At 34.0% G+C, this 11,197-nt stretch overlaps 2 protein-coding genes across 8 annotated transcripts in view; both read left to right on the forward strand.

Annotated features, from left to right (window-relative positions):
* The window catches only part of LOC112526341 (probable N-acetylglucosaminyl-phosphatidylinositol de-N-acetylase), a 13,879-nt gene extending 10,748 nt beyond the window's left edge, over positions 1-3,131 (forward strand). For 5 of the 7 annotated variants that reach the window (XM_025136611.1, XM_025136617.1, XM_025136615.1 and 2 more), the window contains 4 exons: positions 301-368; positions 960-1,008; positions 1,689-1,849; positions 2,121-2,252. In XM_025136611.1, coding sequence (XP_024992379.1) covers positions 301-368; positions 960-1,008; positions 1,689-1,849; positions 2,121-2,190 — 348 coding nt within the window. In that variant the 3' untranslated portion in view covers positions 2,191-2,252. Of the gene's footprint in view, positions 1-300; positions 369-959; positions 1,009-1,688; positions 1,850-2,120; positions 2,253-2,838 lie in introns of those variants that run through there. The other 2 variants (XM_025136610.1, XM_025136616.1) reach the window with 2 other exon arrangements.
* Positions 3,132-4,592: 1,461 nt separating this feature from the next.
* Positions 4,593-10,712, forward strand: LOC112526688 (high mobility group B protein 14). Its single transcript, XM_025137072.1, has 6 exons — positions 4,593-4,707; positions 4,928-5,074; positions 8,618-8,675; positions 8,785-8,829; positions 10,294-10,374; positions 10,489-10,712. The coding sequence occupies exons 1-6, from the start codon at positions 4,649-4,651 to the stop codon at positions 10,537-10,539; spliced, it is 441 nt and encodes a 146-aa protein (XP_024992840.1). The 5' UTR covers positions 4,593-4,648; the 3' UTR covers positions 10,540-10,712.
* The last annotated feature ends 485 nt before the right edge of the window (positions 10,713-11,197 follow it).

The following is an 11,197-nucleotide window of genomic DNA, read 5'->3' on the forward strand; positions in this document are numbered from 1 at the left end:
TGTTTCACATGGATTTTTTTCACCATATGAACACAAACATATGTGAAACAATAGCTAAAATAATAGTCTTTGATGAAAAAAAATCATGTAAAAAAATATTCTTATGTCGGTTCTCACAGGTTCGTAACCTTTTTTAGTTCTCATTTGATTATCGTCCTATATATATATATATATCCTTGTCTTTGATACAAATATGTAGAATTTCATGTTATTGTTATAAGCCTATTAAGGTTCTCCATGCTTCTTGTATTTCATTTCTGTTGAAGTTGATAAATTCATTTTCTTGGTAACTTCTCTCAGATTATTACTTTCGACAACTATGGTGTATCAGGTCATTGTAATCACCGTGATGTACATCGAGGGGTGCAGTAAGTGCCATTGCTTTATGAAGCTTTTGTGGCAAACTTAATATTAGCAAGCATGTTTTCCTCAACTACTTCATTTTGGTCTTTCTCAATTTAGGGGATGTTTGGATGTGCGCTTTGAAAGTTATTAAATTTCACTTATCAATTTCTAGTATTTGGGTCACCTGCTTAAATAAGCAGTTTTTGAATGATACCAGCAGCAACAAAACCGGTTAAGGGTAGGGGTAAATTACTTAAATATCCTTGTGTTACTTTTTCTTTTATCTATTTATTAAATAATCAGAATTTGCCAAAAACACAACTCCATCAAAGGTGATGATTACAACTTCAACCACAACATAAGCACATCCAAAGTTTTACCTCCTGTATCATGTTCTGTTATATGTGATTATCTGATTGTGCTTTTTCAGTATCACATAATCACTTTCAAGACAGACTTTCAAACACACCTTAATTAGTAATATGGCTTGCCATTGGTGAAAATAGTACTATTTGGATTCATAAAGCTTCAAAAAAGAATATATGCAGCAAATATGCATTATAAATAATGATATTAAAACGTTGGAAGTGATTGTTCTCTTTCTCTTCTATCAGAAGGTTCATGCTTGATACTTCACATCGAGAAATTGAAGCCTGGGAGCTGGTAATTTTTCTTTCCCATGCATTTTCTTTACATTCAGCTTTTTAGTTTTATATGTACCGGATTCAATAGGAAAACAATGTGCGACAAACCCATTGTTTTCTCTATAATATGTTTCCTATCCCAAATTAGTTGGGACGGACGGGCTGACAATGAAACCAAAAGATATTAGAAAATGGTGCGATTCAAAAACAAACAGAAAGAGGTGAGTCCCTCTAGATTTCAGGGACATCAATGATGTCTTTCCACACATTGTTATATAAGATCAACTCCTTATGAATATGACACTCATGAAAGTCCCTTTACACTATCTTCTTCCTGCCCCCAAGTCCCCCTATTTTATATGCTATGTGAAATTGCATGCTGTTTTATGTATGGTTAATCTCACCAAATATGTTATGAAAATAACGTTTGTTCGATATGAATGTGTTCATTTAGAACATGACACTTTTAGAATTGAAGCATGATACTTGTAAGCTATGCTATATTATAAAGCATTTAGGTTTTTGTTCTTAAAAACTCTTAAATTTTTCAAGGGTACAACTTATAAAACATTTACAAAAATCTTTAAATGTCAAGAAGAGAGTTTTTCTAAGGTCAATCAACCAAAGAAACAACAGAATGGACTACAAAATAATCTCTTTTGTTTAACTTGTGATAATGCTTTTGTGTGTGCTTTATAGGTGAGTACTAACATAGTCCGCAAGTACAGCGGGCCAATTGATATCTGGTTGTCCTTCTGGACTGCCCATCGTTCTTTGAATGGACAAATGCATTGCTTGCTAAATGAACATCCTCTTAGAAGCTATGTTGCAATGTCACAGCACCTGACCCAATGGGTATGGTACGTATCTTTACACGCGCCTTAATCGTACCAACTTCTTGCATTTAAACAAGAATGACTCAACCTTTAAAAAGTTGGGAAGTTGATGATGGTTCTTTTATTAGATATAATCATCTCAAAAGTCAACCTGTGATAAGGTTCTATACAAAATACAACTAATTGCAAAAAGGAATTGCTTTTATTTTGAGCTACACATTTGGTTTATTGCAGCACCAAATGTTGACTACATCTTTCTTTAGGCTTACTTTTGATCATGGTTGAAAATTTTCAGGTTTCGGAAGCTTTTTGTTTCATTTTCTAGTTATACATATGTGAATACTTTGAGGAAGACCAACAAATAACCAGTGGTGCCATTTAATTCTGGGGCATAGGTTAAGTTTTATATTGTGTTTTTCAAATAACACATGCTTATATATATATACATACATATATGTATACATACATATATGTATACATATATGTATACATACATATATGTATACATACATATATGTATACATACATATATGTATACATATATATACATATATATATATATATATATATATATATGAGACCGTCCTGTTTTTGTGAGACCTTTTAGACTACTTTTTTACACTTAAAACTTCACAACAAAACACTGTGAAGGTAAAAAATGTCAAACATTCACAGTGTTTTACTGTGAATTTTCAAGTATATAAAAGTGGTCTCATGAAAACTGACTGGTCTCATGTGATCCCAATTTTATATATATATATATATATATTATATACACAAAAGATCCCCTGTATCTATAAAATTATTTAATTTTGAGTTCGTTCATGTTGGCCATTTGTAGTAATGCAACTGTTATCTGATATAATCATTCAAATTTGATGCTCTTTTTTTTTTGCAATGTTTTTATATCAATGCGTTTTGAAGATATACTTATTTGCTTTCAAAGTTGAAAAGTGAAATGTAATTTTATTTTTCAATCTTTGTGAAGATTCCAATTTGGTTTCTTTCGATAGGGTCGGAAGAAACAAGATTTGTGGGAGGGTGTAGCCATTAACGCCTTCGTGACTTTTCCATAGATAGCCATAAAAATGTCGTCATTTTAGACCTGTAATCATTATTTTTTTTAAGTATATAATTTTTACATATGGCATAACTCAATAATCTAGATGTAGATATGCCATTGACCCTTTGGCTCCTATTATCAATCTTCTAGCACTGTATACAGTGTTCTAAAAGGCTCATCACCTCTGTGTTGTCTCGTAGTTCAAGGCTCATGTTTGATACCCCACTTCAAGCATGTGGCATGCTATGATCTAATATGCAGTTTTTGTAATGCAATATTTGTTTTTTTTTCTTTATATTTTTAGTGTCTAATTTCAATTATTCGTATATAACCTAATTCTATAAATCATACTTTGAAACATGTCACTTTGACTGATGCATCTTGCTTTAGAGTTCAGATTGTTTGTTTCATCAAAATCATAATTTCTGCAGAAAGCCAAATGTTCGTTTTTATTCATTAGTCACGTTGAAATGAAACTCAAAATCAAAATCTATAATTGACAATAGCTAATACATGTGAATTACAAAGAAAAAGTATAAAAAAATAACCTAACATTTGAAAGTGTTCGGTCAAATAAATGTCATAATGAAAAAGGCAAGCAATTTTATGATGAGTAATCATTTTTAGTTAACAAAAAGGACAATTTTACTCTTAGCTTTTAATTGCTTCGTTGGTGTGATCTAGTCGAGAGGTTATCCAGTCATCTCAGTGAGGGATTTCTCTACGTGAATTGGTTAGATGTGTAGGGTAGAGGGGTTGTAGTACCCCCTTTTTCTTGATCCAAGCCTTTAGTGTACCACTTCATGGGTACAAGATCAAAAAGAATGCGTTGGACAAAAAAAAGTTTACTTTCTCATCATCAAGAGTAGAATTAGACATTTACTTTTGAAAGTGAACACTTATTTTGAAACAAATTAAAATAATAATATTGATACTTGTTTTGAGACAAAGAGAGTATATTTGTAAATAATTGCTTACTAATTTCTTTTCCTCTTTTGAAACTAGTAATAATAATGACTTTAGTATTAGTATTTGTATTTGAAGATTCTGATTTTTTGGATCATGTGTGATAATTTGACTAAGAAAACATGCATTCGACTTTGGAGTTAGTCCTAAAGTCTGGATTTGGTTCAAACAATTGTATCTAATCTTTTACTATATTATATATTGTTATAAACTCTTTTTAAATTCAAGTGTACAACTTAATATTATTTATGTATAACTTTTGAAGCATAAATCCAATTGATACCAATTTTCAAATACAACAAAATATGTTCACTCCTTGACCAATTCACAGTTTCAAATCTACACAAAACAAAACTATAAAAATATAATGGAGATGAAGAACAAAACAAGATTAAGGGTTCGGTTCTTGGCTTCAAAATTGAGATGCTTACGTTGGTACATAAGAATTAGGGGCCGTTTACCAAACACGGTAAAATTTTACACCATCATTTACTTACTGGGTTAGACTCTTGGTCCTTGTCTCATTCTTATCGGGTAATATTCTTGGTTCTTATCATATTCATCCGGTAAAGTAATGTGACTTGGTGTTCACTTACCCAAGTAAGCGTTTGGTAAATGGTCTCTAATTCACTCTTTATAAGTTCAGGGGACTAAAATGAAACACCAATAGAGTTGAGGGGCTGTTTTTGAACTTTTGAAAACGATTGATCATTGAAGGGTCATCTTACAAACTCTGAAGTGGCCGTACCTATTTACCTTCACTCCACCAAGCAAGTAGCTGAGCTGGGCTGGCCATGGCGAAGACAGCTTCAGCGTCTACGCCTGCTGAAACTCCTGCAAAAACTGCTCATGAGTATGCTACTAATTCTTTTCAAATCTATAATCCCTGCTACAATTGCAATTCACTTTTGCTTTCCGAAATCAGACCTAGTATTTTAGTTGCTTACAGTAGTATTTAGTTGTTTATTTTTCTTCCTAAAACGGTAGCAAGTTGTGTCGATTTTGAAATGAAGAGTGTAGTGGACTTTAATCACGTTTAGAGACGTAAATTGCACCCACCTTCGATTTTCCAGGAAAATGGCGTTGAGGCCAAGATCAAAGTTGACGATGAAGCAAAGCAGTACAGCAAAGAGGCCTAAGATGGCAGCGGCTAAGAAGAAGGCATCCAAATTAGATGCTAATAAACCCAAAAAACCGCCCACCGCTTTCTTTTATTTCTTGTATGTCTTCTCTTAACTTCATGATTTTATCCCTAATTATGTGTTTGTGTGTGTGTGTTACTTTAGAATCAAATAGAATTTGATATAGAGGTTCAGAAAGCAACTCAAGTAAATTGGATACAAAAAATGATTTTTTTTTTCACTTTTTCTATACTTTTTCTATAAAAAAGTAAATGTCCTAAGAAGACATGGTCCCAAGCCGATACTTGGCATGTCCCCCCCCTTCCAGGCCCATCACAAGGAAAACGGTCACTGCGACCCCAAATAACGAGAGATATGTAAAAAGCAGGTCCGATTACGCCTATTCCTAATCCTAAATGGAATGTAACGACGTTACATAAAAGATTGTGGAAAGGGTATATGAGCACCTATATTGTCAGAAATAGACATGCCAAAAGTGTAACCCTTATTTGTTTGACCTTGGATTAAAGAAAGAGCTTAGTTGAATATATAATTTTGGTTTTCATTCCTGATATGTGCAGAAAACTATATTTAGAAATTTGATTTTTATTTGCTTATGTTGTAAATTCTATGCAATGTCTACAAGTTGTTTATCTTAAACTAGTTTGGGTTAACTGAAAACAAACGAGAAGAAATTTATTAAATGGTGCAAACAAAAAGCAAACACAAATAGATCAACTCCTATGGTTATGGGACAATAATGGCTCCTATATAAGATCCAACCTTTTTAATAAATCTACCAAACTTCTTTGCTTACTCCCCCATGTCAACATGGTTGACCTCTGTTCTCTGAATGACCTCTTCTTCATGCAAGTCTCTTCTTGCAATTGGTACACTCGAAAGAAAGTAATTTATGGGGTAGGTCTTGATGGAATTTGTAATTTGCATTCATGGCCTGGTAAATTGCCTCACTGATAACTGCTGTATGTTATTATGCTGTTTTAATTGTAAAGTTGAATTAAGGTAAAACAAAATTGGGCATCTTGGATGCTTTTCCAGTATGACAAAGTTTTGAAATGGTGGTTGGTGAATGAAATTCTGGTTATAACCATTTCGCAACAGTCCCGAAAGGTCAAATTGTCCAAGCAGTAGATCATGTTTATATAAATTTTGGGATTGTGTTCACATACTTCACTGCAGCTACCATGATCATAGCTGTCCCCACTGGAATAATAAATCCTAGCTAACAGCTGTTGCAGCTAGAACAACCCTACATCTATGCCCAGTTAACAAAGATAATTGGGAAGCACGGGGTTAACATGAAGAATAATCATACGGCTTGCTTTTATTTGGATTGCGAGTCACATCCCTTAGTAACTATGTGCTCATGGGATATGTTGAAAATAGTAAGGCTATATATATATTACATAGGGGAGGGAGCTTTGCGAGATGAACCTGTATACTTGTACAGTTAAGTGAGTGATCTTGTTGGTAAGCTTTTACCTTCTTGTAACGTTGTAGTTTCGTTCAAGTAAGGCATTCTAGCCAATTGAAAAGATCTGCTGATCAGTCCAGAGATCATTTTGATTCCTTCTGACTTCTTTTATAAGTTTCTCTAATTTATAAATAAAATATGATTTGGATAATTGTTTAGGTAGCACACATGAAGTACAATTTTCTTTCACTGTGGGGATTGGAACCCTCTTTATATCTTAGAACTAGTTGTTTAATGATCTGAGACACCATGGATAACTCTAACAACTTGCAACATTGCACTTGCAAAGTTCAATAATCTCTATTCGTCTTGGCTTAGTCGGCCGTTGATTACTGTTAACAAGAACATGAACTTTGTTTCAGGGCTGTATCATCATGTGGCTAAAACTTTGGTACACTTGGGATGGATTATCTTAGGTGCTAGAATTGGGATTTTTCTTATAATTTTGACAAGGATTCCTTATAATCGTGTGTGTTTTCAGAATATGCATGTAAAGATATCCTTCGTGGAGCATCCGGTTTAAAAGGTTGTGGTGAAAGATGATTGATCCCAGTTTGTGTCTTGTTGGTTCTCGGAAAATGGTTATGTAGAGGAGATACTTAAACACACAATATAATTTCAGAAACCTTTTTTATGATATGAAAATTTTGCTAGATGATAGCCTGTTACAGGGTTAAATGCTCTCATATTTGGGTTTCATGGTGAATGAAATGCGTCTTGTGGGCTTACTCCTGTATCAGATGAGAAAACCTGGAGTCCGTAGCTTAGCTATTCATCTGTTCTCTTTTGTTCGAGAGAAACCTGATTTTTTCCTTCTGATGTCAACCCTTCTATAGAGAACCCAAAGGCTGAAACTCTTTCAGGTCACCACTTGAATCCAAGACCTCTAGGTTATCATTAGGAAGTCTCCACCACTTAAGAAAGCAAAGTTGGGGATCCTAATGCAAATATAATGGCAGAATATTATCTACTTGTAGCATAAACCAAACCAAACCAACCCGGTAAATCCCATGCAAAGTAGGGCCTTTGGCTGCCCACCCCCGTTTTTGGGGGGGGGGGGGGGGGAATGTATGCAGGTCTTACCTCCACTCCAAAGAGTAGAGAGACTGTTTCAATGAAGACCCCTGCCTATCTACTTGTAGTATCTGCTATAAATTTTAGCTTATCAATTTTTCTCCCAAACTAAAGGAATTCACATGTATTTCGTAGTTTCACTAAGTCCTAAGACTTTCCAACCTCGTTGTATTCTTAGTTGAGAAAGTACTTGGTTGCTAGTCCCAGTCGTAAATTTATGTTAACTCTTGGTCATTGTAAACGGCTGCATCTGTTCCACTCTCTCTTTGTGTATGTAGTCTTCAAGTGTTACTTAGTTAGTCGAAGCTTTTATGCCCGGATAATTATTTTTCGTTCTTGAATTATACAGTTAACTTATAATTTAAGTGGACTTTTAAACTCGATGGTGAAGCTCATAATTGGTGCGTAGCAAAAGCACGATATAGTTTAACCTTCATTCTTTGCCAACTTAAGTAGCTATAATAAACTCTTTAAATGAAGTAACAACACTCTTTTCTCTTTGTTTGGTCTGGTTATATAGCATAATAGTTGAACTAGGATGAGGTACCTGGTAGCTATGTTCCTTCTGATATTCGTTGAGAAGACAATGATACCCTTCTTAATAATCAAAACTAAGTTTTGTTTGTTTGAAACAAAAAGGGTTTAAACTGATTCGCTTGGTTCACTTCCCAACAACTAAATATACATAAGCGATGCATGATATACGTACAGAAGGATGTAAATAGATATAAGACCATTATGGCATACCCTTATATCTGAACTGATTTCGAATTTGGAATGAGGTACCATTTGTTCATAATTTGATAAGTTGAAATAGTTTCTTCCTAAAGTGTTTGTAATGACCATTTGGCACTCAGCAGGGCTAATTTCCATGCAGCAGTGGTTAAGGGAACAAATAGTAAAACATCTGTTTGAATAATCATAAGAATCGAGCGTTGGCTCTTGCTTCTAGAATAGGATACTACATTGAACCAATTAGGATCATGTAACCAATTGATGTTTTCCAAAATGCTCTCCATCAATGCATCATTGTCTCCTCTTTGTGTAATCAATTATAATTTCAATTATTTAAGGGAGGATTTTCGTAAGGAATTCCAAGAGCAGAATCCAGATGTCAAGTCAATGCGTGAGGTGTGCACTGTAACTCATCCTTCATCGTACAACTTCTCCCTTTTCGAGACAAAATAATACTCTTTCCTCTGCTATCTGACTGAGATGCGTCTATGCTTTCATCTTTCAGATTGGCAAGGCTTGCGGAGAGAAGTGGAAGATCATGACTTATGAGGTTTGTACCATCTCAAAGTTATGCCTCGATATCTCCAATGCCAATTATTGATTATCTTGTCTTTAGATTTTGATTTGAAACTCTCTCAAGATTGATCAATACCTTTGGTGGCACATTATGATGTTATACAATCATCTTCTTCATAAATGTTATCTGAATGCTTGGATTGTGATCAAAGTATGTGTTTTACATACATGCATATATATAGAGAGAGAGGGGGGGAGAGAGAATATATGGATGTTCGAGCTGACTTGGAGAACAAGATAATCGAATCACTTACTAAAATTATGCAATATATACATAAAAAGAACCTGACTAGCCATATATGTAGCGTGTTGGGGATGGTCAATATTTACGTCCCAGATCAAGGAGTATTAGTCGTGCCAACCACCTTTAGGGTGCTATTATATGTGTTACCGTCTAGTGATCATAGGGTTTAAAGTACGTCTCTTTGATTGATAACTAGGTGAATAATTTAGAAACAAGTCAAATCTTTCTGAAACTCTCATGTTAAAGATTGTCCTCTTAACGTTTTTTCAGAAGTTAGGGATTTTCATGGAAACAGCCGATCTACTCTTTAGAGTGGGTGCTATTATGTGTTACGATCTAGTGATCATGGGTTATAAAGTATGTCTCTTTGATTGATAACTAGGTGAATAATATAGAAACAAGTCAATCTTTCTGAAACTCTCATGTCAAAAAAATTTCTCACACGTTTTTTCAGAAGTTAGGGATCTTCATGGAAACGGTTGATCTACTCTTTAAAGTGGAGGTCACGTTTGCGTAGATCCCAGCCCCAGACCCCATTGAGTGGGATATACTTCATTGGATTGGTTTGGTTTGGTTTGGTTTGGTTTGGTTTATGGCGTCCAAGACTCTAAGCCGAAATGGAGAACAAGAAAACCAAACCCTAGTACCTACTCTAAACATTGTGTACATAAGAAAACCCCAAGAAGTCAAATTTACTATAATTGTAGCCAGTTGGGCATGATCAATATGTCAAGTTTGAGTTGTGTTAGTTATGCTAGCCTCCGTTAGAGTTTTCTTCTTACATTTATAGTATAGAGTTGGTATTATTAGGGTTTATTGATCACACCCTTTAGGGTTCCCTATGCATGGAGTTATTATTTAGGTTTGGTGATCACAATCTTAATAGCGGCTCTAATACCATGTAAAATATTATATTTGTACTTCAACATTTGAGGTTAAATGCATCAATCCTAAATATATACATGGATTCTTTGAAATTTCAGAAATTATGTTAAATCCGAATATGAATTATGCTAGATGATTAAGAAGCAACAAGTCGTTTCATAACTTAGCACTTTGATTTGGCTTCTCGTGACAAACCAAAAACACTATTATTTGTGTAAGTATGGGTAGTTTGAACAAGTTGTGTAGATCATGCATTAGATATTTTTTTTGTCGATTGTTGAGTTGAAGAGAAATATGTTGTTGTGATAGGAGAAGGTCGAGTACTATGATGTAGCAACTGTGAAACGAGCGGAGTTTGAGAAAGCTATGGCCGACTATATCAACAAAAAGGTAACCCTCTCTTTTCCCTACAACCGTCGATCAATTGATTTATGGGAAAATCACCAAAAATTTGGAGATTTTGCAGCATCTGTTTCTATACTAACTAGGAAGCACTAATTGCAGGAAAGTGGGGAATACGATGAGTTTGATGAGGACTCGGATTTTGATGAATGAATATGTTGTGTTTAACGTAGAACGATTCAGACATAGGATGGATTCGATACTTTGTACAGTTAATATTGAAGCATGTCTTTTGAAACTAAACTACATGTAAATCATTCTCTTTGTACATTCTTGATTGAAGAAGAAAATAGAAAGGGAACACAAATGTGGTTTTTAGGTTTTGGTTAGTTTTCTCCTATGAATTTCAAATCATTTTTTAGATTGAATTCGGTTCCGAAACTGTTGCTTACTACCAGAATTCGAACAAAGTTGGGAGCTCTTGGAGGTCGTTGGCTCAATGGTATTTGGGTTATTGGTACAGCATTGAGGTCAAGGATTCAAGCCTCATCAAAAAGGTCATGAGAGTGTGCAAGGTTCTTTTTTCCCTTCTTTTGAAGTATATTATAAGCATTTGATAAAACAATTTTTTATGTATGATATATTGTTTATTGATGCACATTATCATTACTTAAAATTCAAGATTACAAGTAAATTTTATGTAAGTACAACTTATTAAAGCTTCACGTTTGAATTTATGTAACTAAACATAATCAAATATAGGTTAAATATTTCATTTTAGATATAAAAATTCTAAAATATAATTAAGATAAATCATTGAGTTCTAATAAAATATTTAATTATATCTTTATAAAAAATTTTGTTATTAAAC

Source organism: Cynara cardunculus, assembly GCF_001531365.2.
Source record: "Cynara cardunculus var. scolymus isolate 2C chromosome LG 14, CcrdV1, whole genome shotgun sequence".
Taxonomy (NCBI): domain Eukaryota; kingdom Viridiplantae; phylum Streptophyta; class Magnoliopsida; order Asterales; family Asteraceae; genus Cynara; species Cynara cardunculus.

What these genes read in the sequence shown, in the direction of transcription:
- LOC112526688 (XM_025137072.1), top strand. Translation starts at nt 4,649, where the DNA reads ATGGCGAAGACAGCTTCAGCGTCTACGCCTGCTGAAACTCCTGCAAAA. An exon ending in ATGTCAAGTCAATGCGTGAG is followed by an intron (nt 8,676 to 8,784) that starts GTGTGCACTGTA and finishes TTCATCTTTCAG; the next exon opens with ATTGGCAAGGCTTGCGGAGA. An exon ending in CCGACTATATCAACAAAAAG is followed by an intron (nt 10,375 to 10,488) that starts GTAACCCTCTCT and finishes CACTAATTGCAG; the next exon opens with GAAAGTGGGGAATACGATGA.